This window comes from Phlebotomus argentipes, unplaced genomic scaffold, assembly GCF_947086385.1.
Source record: "Phlebotomus argentipes unplaced genomic scaffold, Phlebotomus argentipes genome assembly contig_5, whole genome shotgun sequence".
Taxonomy (NCBI): Eukaryota; Metazoa; Arthropoda; class Insecta; order Diptera; family Psychodidae; genus Phlebotomus; species Phlebotomus argentipes.
Genome location: NW_026776165.1, coordinates 13,133,925 through 13,155,217, shown reverse-complemented (window position 1 = coordinate 13,155,217; position 21,293 = coordinate 13,133,925). Strand labels below are relative to the sequence as shown.

Genomic DNA, 21,293 nt, shown 5'->3' with positions numbered 1-21,293 from the left:
GTGGAAACCGCGCGCGAGACAGTGCTGCCGCCACTGCCATGTACAACTGGTCGGCAGCGCGAATGAAGGTGGAAAATTGAACGAAAGAGCAAAATAGCGCAGGCGTCCGCCTTTTGTTACATTGTTATTGGTCGGAAGACACCATTGGCTCGTACACATTGCGATGATGCCGAAGCATGGGGCGGCGCTGCTCTAATCAAGCGTGCCTTTCTTTATGGCGCGACTCGTGGGCAATCCGACAAATAAGACGAAGACGAAGAAGGGGAAACCGTGAGCAAGAGGGAGACAGAGAGAATGAGCGCCACGTGACGAACTTCCGATGACCGGCGTGGATCACTTTGACAGATTGAACTGTCAGAGGCAAGAGAAGAAAGCTCTCCAAAACGATATGTACATATATACATATAAATTCTGGAGGGAAAGAGAGCAACTGTGAGACAATGGTCAATTGTATGGACATGTGAATGGAAGGAAGAACGTCTGGAATTCTATTGGATAAAAAATGTCCCACCGCTTTTGTTCGCTGCAGGCTTTTCTTTTTTCCTCTCTCTTTCTGTCTTCCTCTGCAAGCGCACAAAGCGCATGACTTCTCGCATAGACATACTCTTCCGCAGGGATTGCCCGCTGAGAGCTTTCGGTGGAGCTTTCACTGGACACCATTGTCGTTTCTGGGGTATGTCTCGTGGAGCCTTTGTTGTATTGTATGTCATTTTGTCAGGCTGGTGCTGAAATGCTTTTCGAGACATTCCACCAGGGACGAGCTTTTATTGCAAGAGAATACATTTTATTTATAGCTATTGAGAGCGTCTTGTCCCTTGGCACTTGAGGCGACATGCAATACAGTCAGATTGGGTGAAATATTGATGGAAATGAAGTTCAAAAGATGCAGATGAACCCTCTCACGACGGCAAGAAATGGAGCAGTGCCATCAGAAAGAATTGTTTCTTGCATTTTGAAAGACTTTAGACAACGACAAAGTCATCTTCCTAGAGGTCGCCGACTATCCAATTGACGTGAAAGGGTTAATATATGGCGTTGAAGTCTAATTTTACGCGTAACTTCTGAATAAAAGTGTTTGTGTGCTTCTGATGGCATATTTAACACACAAATTTACTTCTACTTCTGACTAATATCTTCAGGAAAGACGAGAAATGGAGGGTTGAAAATTCTTCTATGTTTACTTCTTATTGTTTTACCATTGCAAATTCCATTTCAATCCACAGCAAAAGAAAACCCCATTTCAACCGCTCGAAGGAGAAACCTTATAATGTCGAAGTAACTCTGATTGATTTCATTATTCTAACTAATTGAGTGAGTTCAACAGTCGCATGCGATAATGAAAGGGTTTCCCTTCGAATTCCTTCTTCTCTTTTGATTTCCGTGAGCACAGCAAACAATGCGTCAAGTTGCGGACATGGAGAAATTATACAATTTCCATTGTGCGCTTGAGGAGCGAAAAAAAAGAGTCGTCGAATATATGGTTCTAATGTACAATTAGTTGAATTCTGCGTGAATTGGAAAGTGTGCCGAGAGGGTCGCATGAATGCGCCACCCCATGTTTTCCACACATTGCCGCATAATGCGTGATCCTCAGCCGGAGGCTATTTGTTTCTCAATGTGCGTTTTATTTCCTGACATCGTCAAAACATATTGCCCGCATAAGGGATATTTGCATCCCTTGGTGATTTTTACCAATTCACATTCAATTATTTCACCCTCAAAAAGTGGGTGGCGAAGGGTGAGAAACATTTAGAGACTTCTTGCCATAGTTTGTGAAACTGCTGGCTTCATATGCAAATTCTTACTCTCACTTTTTCTCTGTGGCGCTTCTTGTTCTGGGTGTTTTTCGACCGCGCACGAAAAACGTCCCCATATTTTGTGTGCAAGACTCTGAGACCATTACAAATTATGTACAGTGTATGTATGACATGCAATTCAATTTAAATACTCTCCGCGCAGGGTTTTCAATGGCTGGAGGAGAGTGGAAAAAAAAATGTGGTGGGTATTAAAAGCCAACAATGTCTCAATAGCTTCAAAAATGTTTTTATTCCCATTTTGTAGATTATGTAACATTTCATTTATATTTTACTCTCTCGTGTGGCGCGTTTTTTGACAAATATGCGCTATGTGTGTGTCTCTTCTACCCGTCGAGTGTTACTTGACTGTGTATATGAGATGGGTAGTATAATGAGGAATGGCACGAGTGACATCTTTTGTGGGGGGAGCGATATAATGGTTTATTTTTTCCATCTCACACTGGCTTTTCATTGCTTCGGCGAAGAAAGCACGCTACATTGTTGGTGAATTCATCCACAAAACATCCACATTGAGCGACGGAGAAGCATTAATACATGAAATGCTGATTTAGAGAGAATAAATGAAAAAGAAAAAGGGATAGAGCGCGATATTGACTTTTTGCCAGGAACTTCATTTTATGAAGAGACATTTTCGGCATCGACGGGAGCTTTTATTTGGGGAAAAATTCAATTTCTCGCATTAAAGCGTGGAAAATTAATTCTTCTCCTCACATTCGCTGTTCCATTTGATCAATATTTCTCCACTTTTTTTTCTCTCTCTCTTCTCTTCACACCTATTCTTTCACCGTCTTTTTGCCTCCTTTTCATGTAATTTGTGTAAATGTTGCAGAAATTCGCCAAGTCACTGTGTTTTAATTTGTGAACACCGCATGAATATCATCCTGGATATTGTTGGGTAACAACAATGTCTGGCGGTGTTCCTCCGCTTGAATTACATTTAGGTGGCAAACATGCATTTAATATTATTAATTGAATATACACCATTTCTCTCTCTCGGTGTCCGCGTGAGATTTCACACAATGCGTAGAATTCCATTTCTGGCGGGTGGTAAATTAAGGTCAGTTCTTATTGTGGAAAATCTGCTCAAATAAGCCGACTTTGGGTGCATTTAAATTGACGAGATGGTCGACAAGAACTCCATCTCTTCTCATAGACCCACCATATAATCGCTTTAAAGGGTTAACTTAGTGTGCTATCAGTGTTAGAATCTGGAGGATGAAGAAAGGCACACAGATAAGCTTCTTGTAATCCTCAAGCGAGATGATCTCCTCTCACTTCTAATGAATTCCTAATCATCTGCATATCATGGGCTGAAGATGGTCATTTTCCTTTGACCTCCAGCGCGTCAGGTGCTGGTAGAGTGATAAATGGCCTCCTGCTTAGGCGCGCGAGAATACAAGACACCCAGATGAACTTTATTGTTGGCCTAAAAGGTGTAAAATTGTAGGGAGTTTTTATCATTTTACACCTCAAATTCTTGTGGAAGCAGAAAATCTTCACTTTTTACTGCTGCGCGATTATTGGATGGTTATTGTTAGGCTGTTGCAGGTGGATTCATTGATATTTCTAATGGGCTTCTGTTTGATGTTGCCTCGCAGCGTTCTGAGAAATCAATCGAGCGAAGATCCTCTCACTTGTGGTTGAGATCGATGCCAGGGACACTCGAGAAATCATCAAGGCACACTCTCAAAAATCTCCTTTCGGCTGCTATGCAAATGCCTCTCTTTAATCAATAACCCGTGTAACGATCTTCAATTGTGCGTGATCTCATTCTTCAACATCGCAACGGTCATAAATTATCGCATTACATGAATATTTATTGTTGCCATCTCGTGTGTGTGAGATGGCTCATGAGAAACTCTTCATCAGTGATTGCCATGCAAATTGCAAGTGGTTCATTTGATACTTTTTTCTCCGCGAAATGATGCCATCTGCAGTGCCAGGCGCTGCACATTGTTCGGTCAGATGATGTGGGGTCCAAGGAGAAAGTGTCCTGATGAGAGAGACTCACGTCAACTGATACAAAGGTGTCAATCAAGGTGAAAACCGTTGGTTTTTCACTTTGGTTTGGCTGAAGAAAAGGATATTCATGTTAAGGAAAAAGGAGTTTTTATGCAGTCAATTTGTTTGTCTTCTGCTGTGGAACATAGATTTTTTGCTTAATGCAATATCGGATAAATTTCTCTATATCTGTGGAATGTTTCGATCATTCTCAAGCATGGAATTTAACACTTTTTTTTTCTTATCTCCTGAGAAATTACACAATAAGTAGCAGCAGAAAAACGGAAGAGATTTTCAGGAGCACACGTTTTTTTGCCTGCCTCTCAGGATTTCCTTTTAAATATTTGCAACATTTTTCTTCCTCCTCCTTTCAATGTGAACAATTGTCATTCTAAATCTCTATCCTTTCCTTCATCCCTTTACCATGTTTCTTCTCCTTCCTGGGCGACGCTTGCACAATTGGGGTGGAATTTTGTGATCTCCTTTTCCCAAAAGCTGAATGACGGTTTTTTTCTCTCTCTCTTCTTTTTCTCCTTCCGCATGAAATAAATAACAATCGAATGGGATTCAATATTAAATTTTCATGATATTTCGCAATCCCTTGTCCTCAATTCGATGGTGTTTGACACATTTGAGAAAAGGTGGGCTTAAGGGTGAATTTTTGGGTGTCACGAGGAGAGAAGGAAAACTTTGCATGATCGATGAGAATGGCGAACAAATAGCCCAGAGCGCGAGAAACGCGAGTCTTTTGGCAGTTTTTGTCATGTTGTTTGGTCGTTGAAATACCTTTATTTTTTCGTTATACCCTTATTCTTCCCTTTGGGCCTTATTTGCTCTCGCAATGCCAAAGCAATGCGACTTTTGGCACGGAACTTTTCCGTCGCACACATGCAAAAAGGTCACATTCGTCGCTCATGAAAATGTATTGTTTTGCCAAAAGCGAGGAGGGAGGAAAAGTCGAGAAGTTAGTGGAGGAAAAGAGGGTCAAAATCATAGAGAAAATTTCATCAATAAACTCTGTGTGACCAAATATAAATTACCGATACAGTCAATTTTGTTGAATTTATGCCAGAGAGGCGTGCATATGGCTCGTAAATCATCATGTGAGACACACACTCAAATATTTTCGCGCTCTTATTGATTTCTCTATGTTATATATATTGAGAATCCATAATGTGCTGTTCTGGGTGCTTTTTTTCCGCGTTGAAACATTTTTAATGCAGCCGAAATGTAATTGTGAATGTTTTATGCTAATTCTTAGCGCCTGTAAAAAGCCATTATACATGAAATAGTCACCCTATTTTTCAACCCTAACATGAAGCATTAACTCTTTTTTTTTGGGCGTGGATTTTCTGGTTTCTGCATTAGATATAATCGGTACAATAAAATGCTATAAATTCACTGTGACAATTCAATAATTCGATATGCGAATTGTAAATTTACATCATTTTTTTTATTTATTGTGCAATGCGCAACATTAATCAGAAAAATTGCGGTAAGTTGATTAAAAAGAGTGCAACTTTGTGTCCCTTTGATCATCAGAAGCCATCTGACGATGTGATTAAATGTGCGAATTTTTAGTGCATCATTTGCAAAAATTGAATCACTGCGAAGGGGCGGGATTTTCCCATTAAGAAAATCTGCCTGGCGAAATATAATCTGTGATTGATTTTAATCACATTTTGTGGGCAAGTTTTTCAGCCTGACATTGACGCATTTTTTTTCTCTGTGCTGCATCAATGGAGAAAGTCTCTTTCTTATCATTTCATCACCTTTCTTGTGGACTCTCGAGGTATCCCTTCCAGGATACTTTTGTGTGCAATTCTGTGGTTTATTGTCCGTCGTTCTCACAGTGGTTGGAAAGAGGGAGCGAGGGGTTGCACAATTCCTTTGAGACGAGGAATTAGAAGAGGAGTTGGACAAAAAAAAAAAAAAATTAATACAAAAATGTCATTTCTTCAAATAACATTCGATAGATAGATAATATAATTTAATGCTTTATTGAATTTGATCTGATCAATTCATGTTTTATTCCTTCTTATGGCCATTCAGACTCAAGAGAGAGGGAAAGACACACAAAAGACTGGCAGAGATGAAGACAACTGATAATCCTGTCTTTATCCTCTTTTCTCTGGAAAGAAAAAAAAGAGAAGATAGAGAGGAAAAGCTCAAATATAGTGTGTATTTGTATACAATAAATTGAATTGAGTTTATTTGTGAAAGAGATCGATTGAAGGGAATTAGTTCAATTTCTTCCCTTTCCAGTTTTGGCCAATCCTCACTTCGCTGGCATGGCATTGCATTAAGGCCTCAGATGGATGAAAAAAATCTTAATGATGCCAAAGAGAACAATTCCTGAGGTGAATTTGAAGAAGAGATTAAATGAATTCCTCTTGCAATCTACATTTTTTCCGCCATGATATTTCAATACACACACACACGGAAAATATAGCTGCATCATTCGCCTTGGCAATGGAATAACTCCTTTTCGTCCATCCTCGAAATAGCCTCATTTACTCGCACCGTCATCGTCGCAAGAATATCATAAATTCCCTCTTTTGAATATTGTGGAATTTATAAATGCCTTTTGTTATCACCTCCTCTTATAGTCAATTCGCTTCGGATTTAGTATTTAGTCAGGATTTTTGTTGGCGATCAACAAGAGAGTGGAGTTATGGTGTTGGAAAAAGAGATGAAAAAGACGCTTGAAAGACTTTGATTGCTGTGCTGAGGGGAATTCTTTCGTGATTTTGACCATTGAACATTGTTGAAAAGAGCCCATGAAGCAATTCTGCCAAGCCGGATTGCCAAAGAATAGGGACAGGTGGTAATTAAAAATGATTTTTCGTATTTACAGAAGCTGAAAATTGGGTGTTTTTTTTTGTGAATCACAACAAAATCTCCGTAATTGATCCGCACGCGCAAAGTGTGGCTTGATGAATAAATAAAACACACTATTTAACTCTGAATCATTGCTTAATGCTGTCTAATGACTCTCGCGGAGAAAAAAGTCTTTTAAGGCTTTCCATGTCATCAAAGAGATGTCCTGAAGCACATTCCCTCCCAAATGCGATTCAGAGTGTGAGAAAGAGGAGATTGACAAGGGACAAAAGAATTTTATTGTGCGCGAAAAATTACTCTATTTTTCTAATGTCTTTCACACAACACTTTTTTTTTAAGGGCACCACTTTAATCTGACTCGTCCTCAAACTCTATTATTCTCCATTTTATTCGCAACAATTCCTTTCTTTCGTGTTTGCCTCATTGTGTCCTGCTGCAGCAGACAATGTATGGATTCTACAGTGCCTGGCAACGAGATTACCGTCAAATGGTGTGTTCTCCAATTTATCCACTCTTTAAAGAATATCCTCAGAAATTATGATGAAAACACAATGAAACTCATATCATTCTAAAAGAAAATGTTATTTAAACACTGACCTTTGGTATGAAACATTAGGTGAAAAGCAACACTTCTGCAGAAATCAAGAATGCACGTAACTTTTGTGCCTTGCACTGTATTTACACTGTTGGGTCCTTTTTTCTGGGACTCTTTCAAGTTTACTGCGTACTTTTTTGCGGTGTCCTCTTGCACGAGGTGTTGCTGAATAGATTCTTTCGCATGTGTGTGCAGATTTTGTAGGTTTGAAGCTCAATTGACGATGGCGAGAGAGGATAAATGGGAGAAATGACAAAGTTATGGTGTCATATAGCCAGAAGATATTCGCCATGGATTGTTTATCCTGGTGGCAACAAAGAGGCGAACAAAGGTCCTGTTGTCCCTTTGTCATCTGGGGTAATGTGAGACACGGAGATTCTTATTATTTTTTCTTATAGCTCTCAAAATACACACTGGCAATGGCTACAATGGACTTGGGGTAGTTGTGTGTCTTCTTCTGAGTCCCTCTGATGGAGAGGAATTTCTGCAGTTTGCATGTTGCGTGCGTTGAGAAGTCAATGAAATTCCACAGCAACTCAGCCTCATAATTGAGCACTTTTTTACGTGCATCACGTTCACAGTATGTGGCTACCAACATGGCTTATTGATTCACGCTTCTTCGGACACCTTCACGTGTGTGCGTCTTGTTTATTTCCGAGGGCGGATTCTTTTTTCGCCTTCGTCTAATCGGCATAATGGTGGAGTTGTCAGGCAACGGAAGGTTGTATTTTGTTGACGAGAAAGTCGCGCGCGATTATTAATTCAATTAGGTAGATTAAGCGATGGATTTTCCACCCTCTGGAAGCGAGAGAGAGAGAGAGGCGCAAAGTAGAAGGATTTATTTCGATTCCGGGGGTGCGACAAAAAAGCCAATTTGTCCTTTTTACCGCTGTGTGTGGAAAATAAATGAATTTTCTCACTGAAAATTCACCCGTCTTCGTTGGTGAGAGAAATGAAATCCTCCATTATCCCTCCATTGACCACAAATCTGTGCTTACGCATTTTCCTGGCAAGATTTTCCGCCTGTGAGTGACCAAAAGGGGCCGCCCTTAAGACCGTTAAAAGCTCAATGCATTGAGGATGAAAGGTTGAAGAAACACCCTCGAATTTCTCTTCATCGAAGCGTGAAATGGTCACTTTTGTATTCTCACGTTCTCAGAGATTTCCTCCACTGGACTTTGCCACTCGATAACGTCAATAATCTTGGGCTAATTTGGGAGGAAATACGGGATCAAAGGCATGTCATTTAACTTTGTGGTTTTCCTCTATTTAGAGGGGAGAAAAGAAACCTTATATAGAATTTTCACGTGGAACTACAAGAGCATGCAATTTTGCAATTTTCTCAAAGGCTGAGTGTTTGTGAACAATTATTTCGAGGCGTGCATTTCTTAAAGCCATCAAAGGACTCGACTTATGTATTTGCGTGGAATATTAATTGGGAGGATTCTTCACAGGATTCAACAATTGGCTGAATGAAATTCTTCTCGGCAGTGTTGCCATAGAATGTGCACAAAGGACGCCTCGGCAATAATTCCTCGGCTCAAATCTTCCTTCTCCGAAAAAAGGATGCGCACATAGGAGAGGCCTAAAATGCCGCAAAAGACCACACGTGTACGTAAATTGTTATATGGCGTGTGTGTGTGGAGAAAAGGACGCAGAAAAGCCATGAACTATCAATTACTCGATGGAATATCCTTTGGGCTCTCTCTTGAGCTCCTTTGACTCCAACCACGTCATTCCACAAATTCCTCTCAAATCCATTCACACAGCACTCATTCATCGACTTCTCCTCCCACGCCGCTCGTCCTTTGCGCGCCCTTTTCATCTCATCCGAAACGGGAGGCTTTCATTCATTCATAGGAAAAAAGCAGATAGAATATTCAATTCATGACTGACCAGGAGTTGTTCAGCGTGTCCGAGAGAGGCTAATTTATATTTATGTGCATCTCACGATACTAAGAGTGTCCTTTTTCACACCTAAAGCGTGGAGGGATGATTTAAGAGTGGCTTTTTCAGTGGGGATTCCATCAAAGAACACCCTTTCACGATGCAGTAGCTCTGCTACTCTTCATCAAAACCCATTTGAAACATAGAAGATACTGATCTCATCTGAATTTCTAACTCTCCCACTCGCGGCGCAGAACTTGTGACTAAACATTAATTTGTGAAATGGTTCTAATAAAAATTTATAAATACACCGCGCAGCAATCTCGAGCCTCACCTCTTGTCTTTTCATTCTCTTCCATTCTCTTCCCACCCAAGCCTCCCCGGCCCTTCCCTGCAGAAGAGATGGAATTGATCACATGAATTCATTTGTGTGAGGTGAAGATGAAAAAGATGCCATGGAGAGTCTTTTCGGCATCTCGCGCACCATCAAATATGATTTTTTAATGTGTCGATTTTTTTTATTGTCCAGAGGTCGAATATTAAAAACGGGTTACGGGTTACACCTTGTATTGAGAAGCACAGCGGGTGTCGCATTCTCTGACGCGCATCGTTGTTGATTCTTTCAGTTTTTATCTCCCCCAATTCTCCAACCACCGCATATAAGAAGATTTTTATCACAACACACCGTGAATCTGAGCGGTTTTCTTTTTTTTGGACTTTTTCACCAGCCAAAACACACCGCGCCAAATTGTGGCTCAGAGCACCTAATGAAATTGCTCCTGCAGAAGGTGAGGCATAAATTAGATGGTGGAGACACAAAATTAGCGAGGAATTCTTGGCTTCTTGGTGGATCTGCACTCTTGAGGGTTGACGACGCAGTGTGATTTTGGGCTTTTCCACTTCAACTAGAGAGACAGAGAGTGAGAAGAGGCAAGAAAAGGTCTCCAGAAGGTCTAACCGGGCCAGACACTTTGGTGCCTTTCGGGCGTCTTTCTCTCTATGGTGCAGAGGATGGAAATGAAAAGATGATGAGGTAGGAGAAAAATACAAGAGCTGGACCGCCGCCTCGACTGTGACGAATTCCAATCTATCCTCCTGAGTTGGCTAGTAGATGTGCGATGGCAAGAGTGAGATGGAGTGCCCAATTGTGTGAGAAACAAGAGATGGGCATTAGAATTCATCCTAACCGTGTAATTTATTGTTGTTCCACGAAAACGCCTGTCAAATCTTTGTTAGCGCACCGAAAAACAACAATGAGATACAACGCCAATGAGTCAAAGAAGAGATATGCCAAAGAGGCTAATGATGAGGAGGTCTTTTTGTTACCATCTCACCTCGCCATGTGAGAGAACAATTGTTGCGCGCTTCACCCAATACTTTCCATATACCATAACCTTCAAATGGATGGTTTTTTTTTTTTGCCCACCTCTCCCAGCCTCCGGAGATGCCGAAGCTCTTCCTGGGCGATTGTATGGCAGGAGGAGAAAATTACTCAATCAAGTCCGAAGAAACTCATGAGTCGGGACAGTAAAATGGTGATAATTGGCGTGAGATCCGTGTTTAAGATCAAGATCCAGAGAGAGCGCGGGTTTTCCGCGTCGAATGCGAGGTGAGAGAGAAAATAAGCATCAAATGTACTCTCTAAATCATTCATCTCATATAAATCACTTTGTTGGCTGAATTAAGGAGTTATGATTAAAAAAGCTGAGCCGTGAAATAATTTATCTCAACATGATGCCCATAAATTCCATCCTCCTAAAGCCACACAGAATTTCTCTCTCTGGCCATTGACGCTCCGCATGTCAAACCCTTTCTTACCCCCGCCTTCAAGTGCAAGTGTGCAAGAAGGCAGTTTGTAATATTTTGTCACCCGGGAAAAGTGCAATAATGCAAATTTATTTCAATTTTACAAATTATTTATGCATTTGCAGACACTCACGATGGCTGCAAAACTCGTTCACATTTAGCGTGGTTGATGGTGGTCATTTCTATAGCAACTGATGCACAATTAGTAAATTCTGGGCCGCGGAGAATCATAAAAGTCCTTCTAAATTCTCTAAATTTCAGTCAAAATCTCTTCTGGTATGACGAAAAGTCACTTTGACTGTAAATAGTTGGAAGATTATGTGATAAAGCTCTGCTGTGAGCTTTTTAAAGTGTCTCAGTTCTGAGTGGCATCGCGCTGTGCATATCAAAGGGAGATTAGCCAGGGTGGAATGTGGGCGAAGGGTGGAGAGAGAGAAAATATTTCAGATCTTATGTGATTTGGATGATTGATAAATTACCAATCAGAAACGCATCAGTTGAAGACTTTTGTATTTGTTTTGTTGATTTCCACCTCCTTTTCAATGTGCATTACCACTCTTATTGTTCATCGAATGAGCCACAAGAATGATAAATCATTTTCTTGAGTGGTTGCGGTGGATTTTTTCTCTCTATCTCTCTCTTCTCTGGGTGAGATGCCTTCAATGGGGCACATCATGGGCATACAGAAGAATTGAAGTTATATTGAGAAGCGCGCGAGTGCGGAGAGGAAAAAAAAAAGCACGTCAATGTTCTTACTCTCACATTCTTTCTTCAACACCCATAAAGCCCCATTCTTTTGGCAGGCCTTAAACAGAGAACCGCCGAACCGCGGAATTTAATGTGGAATTCCTTTCATTCTCGTCCATTGTTCAATTATTGTAAATTAAACACATAATTTATGTAAATTTATTTTTCATCTCCACACCACACACTCTATAAATAATATTTTGATCCTTGCCACGCGTTTTTCATCAAAACTACACGCACAGGCGAGAGAGAAGAGAGAGAGAAATTATCCAGCAATTCCCTTGAGGGGCTGCACAGTGAAATTATTCAACCCCGGAACCCCTGAGCCCGGAGAATTAGTTGAACACATAATGTTGGAGAGGATGTCTGGTGGAAGAAGAGTGGCATTAAATAAGGGATTAGCATAATTTTTCACTCTTCCACGCTTGAGGGATGAGATGGAGTTGAAGTTAGGGGCGGTGCTGGGTGAACTGCCGCAACTTGACCGCGGAAGGGCGCTGCAATCGCTGGCGAAAAGTGAAAAAGTGGCAATGAAATAGGGAAATTCCTTCACAGCGGGTATGCCAAGCATTTTTGCCACTTCTTTCAGCCGCACGATCACCCAGAGTGAGCAAATTGGCGAAAGAATTGCCCGCGAGAGTTGTGAAGTCTCTCGAGTGCGGGGAGAATTATGGAAGATCAGCATTTACTTTTGTTCTGTGCAAATATAAATTTTCTTGTGCATTATAATGTGCTGCGAAAGAGCATTTCTGCCAAAACGCATTTGTTAGGGTGTCAAAATCGTTTAAGTTGCCCCTTTTGTTGGTTTCTCTTCGCAATCGCCTTTGATCCACAGCCATATTCGCTGAGTGCACATTCAGAAAATGCAAAGAAAGCCCCAGAGTCCCGAAGAATGCAATAAAAGATGCACTTTGTGGCAATGAATCAAAATTATGCTCTTTATGCACAAAAACTCCCCTTTCAGATGTATATATGGACAATCTCTTGTGGCTTGTGGAGAGGAGATCAAATACATGTATTTCGTGTTATTAAATCATGCAAAGGCAAATGAAGAAGTGTTGGTTTCTGTCTCTCCAATCTTTGATTTTTCACCTTTAACTACATGATTTATTCTTAATTTGGAATTGGGATTTCATCTTTTATAGAACATTCTTTTCACATTTTATTCATACTTTGCCAACAACGCTCTGTTCGGGTTTCTATGGCGGTTTTTTTTCCTGACAAGATGTTCAATTTATTTAGAATCTTTAGACACTCTCTAGACTTCTTGTAGTTTCTTTGCATGCTTTCCTTACACCTCACAATCAAATCTGATGAGTTATAAGAGTAGAAATGCTTAATGGTCAAGTAATGAAAATACATCCCTTGTCTCTCTTATAGATCCGGAGTGCCACAGCCGATCCTGGACATAGTCTGCATTTCCACTCCTCTTCAGAATTCCCTCCTTGACCGTGTGCTTGGCTTTTTTCATCATTGACGGAGCAGATGATATTTGTTGTTTGCTGGACCACACTTAATCCTTATTTATTGGCCAATTGGACATCAGACTGGCTTATACGATCTCCTCTTGTGTATGAATAAAATGAATTCCAGATGGAGATCATTGAGGTAAGTCTTTGTCCATTTTTCTCAATCTCATCCTCTGTGTGTATGTGTTTTGGGCGGGGGGGGGGGGAGAAAGAAGAGAAAATCCTATTGAGATGCCAGATTAGGAGACAAGAAACAAGAATACACCATCGGACATTACCATAATAGAGCTTTAATGACAAAAATCGACACTTTATTGCATCTCTGCGATATTATTACCATTATCTACCCAATTCTTGTTTGTCAGTTTGCTCCTATGGTCGAAGAGCATCTCCCCAAATCATCTGTTATTTATGACAAAAATTCTCCATGGGGAGACTTTTCCTCTTTCCCAGCCACAATTCCACTAATTAAGCACGAAGAAAAGGGGTTGGGCTGCGGCCATAGATGCTATGGGAACGAGAGAAGAGAGACAGTGGAGAATATTTGTCATATAAATTATCGTGCTAATTTCGACACGGTTTGCAATAAATCTCATTAAATCACATTTTAACTATCTGCAATTGTTCCTGGAGAAGCGAAAAGGGTTGTTGCTCAAGATGTGTTCAGTGTTGAATTTGAGGGTCACCAATTAGTGTCCTTTTTTTCCTCAATGAACTTGTACTTTCACACCAAAAGATATGGTGTGAGATACTATGGATGTGGAAAGTTTCATGGGACAAAGCTGAAAATTTGTGCACAAACGGAATTCTCATCCGTTAATATTCATTTGTAATTCGATGCTGATTCCTCCTCTCTTTTTTTCATGTGTAATTACACATTCAATCGAATTCACGTGAAATTCCACATGAACAATTGTGACAATGAAATTGGCAATGGAAAGAAATTACCATAAGTCTGTGATGAGGTGAAAGATGATTTAACGGTTCGGAAATTGCCAGTGAATTGAACTCAATTTCGCTTTGAGGGATCAAGAAGAAGTGAATCTGAGATGCATTGACATCTTGGTGGAATTTTTTTGCTTTAATTTATTTATCCTTCGTGATTTCTTGGGGTCTGTCACCCTGGCAAATATTTATATGTGACCTTTTGCCGAATTGCAACCCCTTTTCTTTTTTGCCAACTCGCATTTTCCACCCAAAATGCTCTACATTTCTCTCCTTCCTGGGCATGGTTTCTTTCTTTTGGCCCGTATGAGCTTGATTGGAATTTATTGTTTGGCAAAAATTGAATTAAGGCTCAATTGTCGGGGTTTAAGATTGCAAACTTGTCACCCTTTTTTTTCACGCGCGATGCTCCTAAAGGGTAAAAGATGTCACATCGATATGCAGCACAATTCTTGCCACCATTCTCACTCCATCAAACCCAAATTCATATCCAATTCACAGGCGAACCATTTGCATTTCGTTTTTGGGCAACAGGTAAAAAGTCGATGGGTCGATGAATGACATTGCAAAAGAAGTGATTTAATTTCGCGACAATCATTTGCATTTCTCACAACCCCTCAAATAAATGCCCTGGAATTGAACTCCGGCCAAGAGATCAATGAGAGTTCGCGCACCCCTTTTTTCTCTCTCTCTGTTGGTGCGCCGTGAAAATGTCTCAACTGACAACAATGACTCCGGGATTCGTTCGGAGACACTTTTTGGCGCAAGAAAGATTTTGGGGTGAATGAAGGGTGAAATTTTGATTAGATGCGAATTTTATACGATACAACCCTTGTGATCTGTTTTTGATAAACAACAATGAGCGTGTCTCTCTCTCGATCATGGCATTCTCTCAAGGGATTACAAAATGACTGGGAAAGTGTCTTTTGAAATCAATATATAATGAAGAATCTTCTATGGTCCATTTTTATCTTGCTTCCTTCACGATTGCAGAGAGAGGCACAACAATATTCTCTGCCAAAATGCTGGGTCATGCCAAATAACACTTCACAGTCACAGATTTCGGAGAATCTTCCAGCCTTCCTAGATGAGAAATTGGGACTATCAATCGTGTGGAAAAAAAAGCGCATGAGAGCAAATATTGAAAATGTTCCCGGGGATACAAAAGGCAGGAAATTTACTTAAATGTTTCATCTGTTGTTTCCATCATTATTCACCTTTTATTGTATGATCCCTATTCTGTTTGTTTGCTATTTTATCAAAGGTACAGAGAGAACTGAATGGCCAACACAAAAACTGAACGAATTATTGTTGAAGAGTCTTCCTCTATTGTGTAAATCGTATCTCTCTTTGTTACACCCATTAAATATAGTTCTGGTATCTCTCTTCATGTATCTTTTATTGCCGTGTGGAAGCACACAAAAATGAAGAGTTTTCCATGGCGCGAAAAAATCGCTGACTGATTTCATTATTTGGCCTCTGTGTTAATTGTTTTCCGGGCGCAGTTTTGTGATTTTATCTATTGAGTCTACAAAAAGTGTTAGATACGCCCGTGTATTTTAATGCTAATCGAGGGAGTGTAATGAAATGGAAAAATGTGCTAAATGATCCCATTCTGTTGGTCATTATTTGCATGATGATTGTCATTAGAGAACTTTTACATTCTTGTCCTACTTTTTGCTGTACATTATTTCGGTGATTTTTTTTTCCACCCGGAATGCAGATGTGCAGATGTCCTCAGAAAGGTCACACACTGTGAGCCTCTGAGGTCACTGGGAGACTTTGTGATCAATGGCGAGAGTCGCACAATTGATTGAAATTCCTTAAACTCCTGGTGAGTTTGTTTTCTCGCTCAGTGTGCTTGCTCAATTGATGTGAGAGTAAACAAATAAAATTGTTCCTTTGACACTCACCATTGTATCGCCAACACTAGGGAGCACTTTAGCCACACAGAATGGATCATCATTGCACCCAAAAGACCATAATTTAGCCCAGTATGCAGTAAAATATCTCTTCTGGATGTTTCAATTAGGCTTTGCACAACAGAAATGCCACAATTTTATTCATTCTTCCTTCGGGAAATCTTCAATTTTAACCCTCCAACGGGAATTCTCATGATTGAATTGGGAATGAAGTGAAGATGACTGTTCCTAGCCAGATCCTTTCCCAGATGCACGTCAAAGTTGGACAGAATTGACACTAAACCGATCTTGGAAATCACTCTTCCCATGTTCATCGCGATGCATTGCTTAGGACCAAGTCCGAATGGAAGATACATTCCGCTCTGATCGCTGGAAGTCCTCGATTCGAAGCGCTCCGGCTGGAACTTCTGCGGATTGGGATAGTGCTTCGGATCGTGGTGAATGCTGACCGTTGGAATCATGATTGGTGTGCCCTTCTCAATCACAGTGTCAGTGCCCGGAATCAAGTAGTCTCTCGTGCACTCGCGCTTCAGGATAATCACAAGACTGTACAATCTGAGCACCTCATAAACGCAACAGTCGAGGAATTTCATGTCAGCCACACTTTCGTACGTGATTTGACCATCGTGACGCTTGAGAACATCGTCGATTTCTTGCACAACCTTCGTCTTCAGAGATACGCTCTTGGCCAGCTCGAAGAGACAATAAGCGATGGTCAGGGCAGTTGTGTCATAACCTGCGATGTAGAATAGATGAACCTGAGCTGCAACTTCGCCTAGAGACATCTTCGCTGATTTGTCTGCAGAGAAACAGAATAACTAAAGATATTCCAAAGTTACACTCTACGTTGAAATTACCTGTGTTGGTTTGGAAAGTCCAGTCATCGTCTTCCTTGATCTCACCAGAGTTCCTGAGTTGCATCAAAAGCTGCATAAAATCCTTATTTTCCGTATTATTCCTCTCGCGATCCTCAACAATTTGCTTCACCATCGTCATCATGATCTCTTCGTATCTGGAATCGGTAGTCTTGAGGCGAATCCATTGCGACACAGTTGGGAGGAAGAAACTCATGGCCAGACGAAAGCCATTCATAGCAGAAGGACTGAAGAACTACAAAAGAAACAAGACTTGTTTAGCAGAGACTCTCTAGAATTTCAGTGTGATGCAACCAACTCTCTTTCCGGCTTCCCGAATAGGTGCATCTGGATTGGCAATGCAATCCACGTCGAATCCCAGCACAGTGGATGCAATAACGTTGGTCATGTGGCGTCCCATGAGATCAAACATGCAGATTTCGGTGCCTCGGTCGACTTCCTTGCTGAGGAAGGCCTCCAAGTTCGCATTGGAGGCGGAGATGCTCTTAAACATCCCTCTGAGTTTGCCCGTTGTGAAGGCCGGAGACAGTTTGTTCCTCAAATTCCGCCAATTTACGCCGTCCAGAGACACAAGATGTGCCGACAAAGGATCAGCCTCGGCATTGTGATATATTCCGCGATCGTGAAAGAACTGGAAATCTTTGATGAGGATCCGTCGACAGAGTTCGGGATCGCGAATCAGAAGAACGGGTCTTGTTATTGCGTAGATTCCCACCATTGGAGCGTCGACGGATTTATAGACGGAATCACAGAAATCGCCGAGGGATTGCTTGGTCATCATAGGTCCAAAGTTTCCAAGAGGAAAGGATGGTTTTAGGCCCTTGACATTCCTTCGTTCCCAATACGAATAGGATCGCCTCACGTAGAAGAACCCAAAAGTGATCACAGAGCAAAGAAAAGCCAGAATACTTGGAAGTGATAACATTTTCACAACTTTTCACCAAGAAACTCAAAGAGACACTGTATGAAGAGCACCGTTTATGAGCTGTATTTAAGGCGTTTTCATCAATTAACCAAAAAAAACTATCAGTGTCACGCAAGTTCATGGCGTACGTTTCTAACTGTGACATAAGCTTTATTTCTAGACTTTACGATTTTATTTTTGTGTGATTCGACAAAGAAGACGCAATCAAAATTGCGTAAACAACAGCAATTATCATTTTTGTTAACAGAATATGTAGCAATTCTGTGAGTTATTCACCCCTCAATATCGTGAAACTTTCAAATATTGAACCAGGAAGAATCCTCAAAGCGGAATCCTTTGAGCTTTTGAAAGATTGTCTTTTACGACTCAGGACACCTTTTCTTTATGGCTGCAGAATCATAAAGACGGAATGAGGTATCATTTAAAGGTGCTAATATCTCTCTCTTCGTCCTTTCTGGCCATCTTCACATCCTCTGCGGAGTGTGTTAAGACAAAAAATAGATCTCCTTTTCTGAGAAATCCCTCCAAAACTCCGGTGCCACGGTGTCTAGAAGGATTCCAGGGCAGAACTTAGGTTGGGAAACAGACACACATAAAAAGCGGAGAATTTCCAAGGCAACAAAAACCATCACCTCATAAATTGTGTGTTTGTTGAGCTGCATTTTTATCCGTTCGCTCTCTCATGCCTATTCAACCACCCATAATGGAGGAACACCTGACAATCTCACGTGGTGACGTCACGGCGAATGTTTTGTACGCATTTTTTGGGAAATAGAGAAGGTTATTCTCCACCCAACAATGCCCTGGATGGACCTTCTCTCTCTCTCTCCCTATTCATAATTGTGATATTTGTATTGAAGTTTTGTGAAATGATTTTCAGAGGTGTCTTTTCTTTACCTCCTCATTCTGCGCCCCATTCAAAGCGCGTCTCTTTTTTTTTTCTTCATCTGGTCCAAAGCATTTTGTAAGTCACAGTGGAATGAATTGTTGGAATATTGAGAAATGCCCTCACAAAAGACACCCAGAAATCACTTGAAGAAGAAAAAGAGAACTCTCTCTACTTTTCTCAGTTCTCCTCAGGTGAAAGATGACCTGGCGGATGATGTTGTTTCTCCGGCCATTGAGATGATGATGAAAGTTGATTGAATCCCGATAACCCACCACTCTGAATATGTGAGTGTGTTTGTCAATATCCGAAAAGGCTTCAGGCGACTCACTGTCTAACAAAATCGCATCCCTGATGAGGATCTGACAAATATTTTTCCACTGAAATTCCTCAAACTTCCCGAGAAGGAGACACCATTGAGGATCTCTTGAGGTGTTTCTCAAATATTTTTCCGCAAAACACCAGAAGTTACTTCCACGGAGGAATTTCTGAGGAAATCTTCAAATATTTGGCATTGATGTGTGGGAAAATCCAACCTGAGGTGTTAAGGACACTTTAAATCACATTATAGAGGTAACATGAAAGTTTAGAAAGCTATTGACCACTTGAGAACAAAGGATACTGATATGAATCCGCTTGTGTGTGCTTTTGTGTCTCGTTAGTTTATAAAATTGAGTACAATTGGAGAGAAAGATGCAAATATTTTTACGTGATTTTTCCGGAAAATAATCTTCTTTTACATCTTGTCTGTACATCAAGAATTTAAACAGTATTTTCGAGTCCTTCAAACACTTGCATCCATGGGAATATGTTATTGAAAATCCACCCAAAGAGAGATGTGCTTCGACCCAGCTCTAACAGCTTGATTCATGGAATTTCCTGAATAAAAGCCACAGAAGATCACCGACAATTAAACAGGGGATTTCTCTAATATCTCCCAAAGTGATCCATCACAATAGATGATCAGCTACCGTGGCGAGTGAGATTTGATTCCTTTCACACACCACCAAATTCCATTAGAATTTTTATGCAATTGAGGCGAGAAATGCCGTATTGACTCACCGTCTGACCCATTGATATGGATGACTTCGCGAAAGCATCGAAAATGGGATGTGTGTGAATGGAGAGAGAGAGAGCTTCCCGAAAGGCATGGGAATTGTCTGCTCGTGGCCCCATGGTGGGATTTAAATTGCTACTGTTGGGGCAGAGTGAACACGGCAATTCTGTGGCCACTCGAGGATCCTCTCGAGAGCATCCTTCAGCGCGGCACCGCCATTGTGCGCCCTTCCGTGAAGTACAACATTAGCGGGATTGTGTGAATGAGCAGGAAGTATTCAGCACCTTTTTTTTGCGGGTTCCGAAAATTGTGTGTGCACTGTGGGTAAAAATGTAATCTCTTCTCGAGTGTTGCCCGTGAGCGAGAGCGAGATCGCGCCGTGGCTGCGGATGCAGCGAGAGGAGGAGGAATAGAGGGGTGCATCAGGAGGAAGATATGGAGTAACAATTGTCCAATTGAAGGATAAATTGATTCGCAACGATAGATAAAAATTACATGATGAAAATCCTGGCGGGGATCCTTTGAAAGGCACCGTGTTTGTTGCATTTTCCACCCATTGTGCTATGGCTATTGATATCGGGCCCCTAACCATTTAAGGCGATTCGGATGATTTAACCCAAATAGGGGGTGAGAGAGTATCAATGAAGAGTCCCAGAGGACCTTTGATGTAGGATTTCGCGAGGCACTTGTAGAGGTTCCGGCACTGCATCTGCGTTCGTCGAAACCATATATATATATTGAAAGGTGGCTAACGTCGAAAAACGGTCTTGTCGAACTCGATTTGGTCTCCATTTGATGTCTTAACCCCTGTTTTTCTGTGTGACAATGAGGTATAGGTAAAATAAAACTGACCGGACGACCTTTACGCAGCAACATGTGCTTCTTCATCCCCCTTTATGTCTTTCTCGAGATGCGATCTAATAAATTTCTTTGGCTTTGGGGTTGATGAGTTTCTGGAACTTGAAACGGGTTCTTCATGGTCAATTTGGGTATTCCTCCGGGACGATATGTGTGTCTCATGATCCCAGGAGAGCGATGGGGTTGGTGTGAGAGACAAGAATGGATGGAAAATTAACCCTTATTGAAGAGACAATGACGAGATTTGACGATGAAGGTTAGACGCGTATCCTTAATGTCCGGGGAGGGTGCCCTCAAATCCGGTCCGGAGAAGTAGAGCAGAAATCTCACTGGCAAAAAGAGATAGTGCCACTCTTGCACTGTTTTTAGGGGATGATTGTGTGTGAAAAATTGAGAAAATATATAGAGGAGTCCCGAACATGAGGAATCATCGGCAGATGCGCACTACTTTTTTGTCCTCTCTCTCTCTCTCTCGCTCTGTCTGTGAGTGAAATACAGACACCATTCCAGGACAATGCTTCTCTAATCTTTACACAATGTGCTACAATACTTTTGTTCAATGAATCCTTCACATTCTATTTATATCAAACCGGGGTAAAAATGTAGGACAGTGAGAGATTCTCGTGGCTGATGATAGAGATGGCCTAATGTAATCCTATGGA

General features: G+C 41.1%; 1 protein-coding gene across 1 annotated transcript; it reads right to left on the bottom strand.

Annotated features, from left to right (window-relative positions):
• Nucleotides 1–16,167: 16,167 nt before the first annotated feature.
• On the bottom strand, nucleotides 16,168–17,830 carry LOC132256080 (probable cytochrome P450 6d4). The gene is made up of 3 exons (XM_059752264.1): nucleotides 17,204–17,830; nucleotides 16,933–17,140; nucleotides 16,168–16,829 (listed from the first exon to the last, which is right to left on the bottom strand). Exons 1-3 carry the CDS (start codon nucleotides 17,828–17,830, stop codon nucleotides 16,168–16,170), a joined length of 1,497 nt encoding a protein of 498 aa, XP_059608247.1.
• Nucleotides 17,831–21,293: the final 3,463 nt, after the last annotated feature.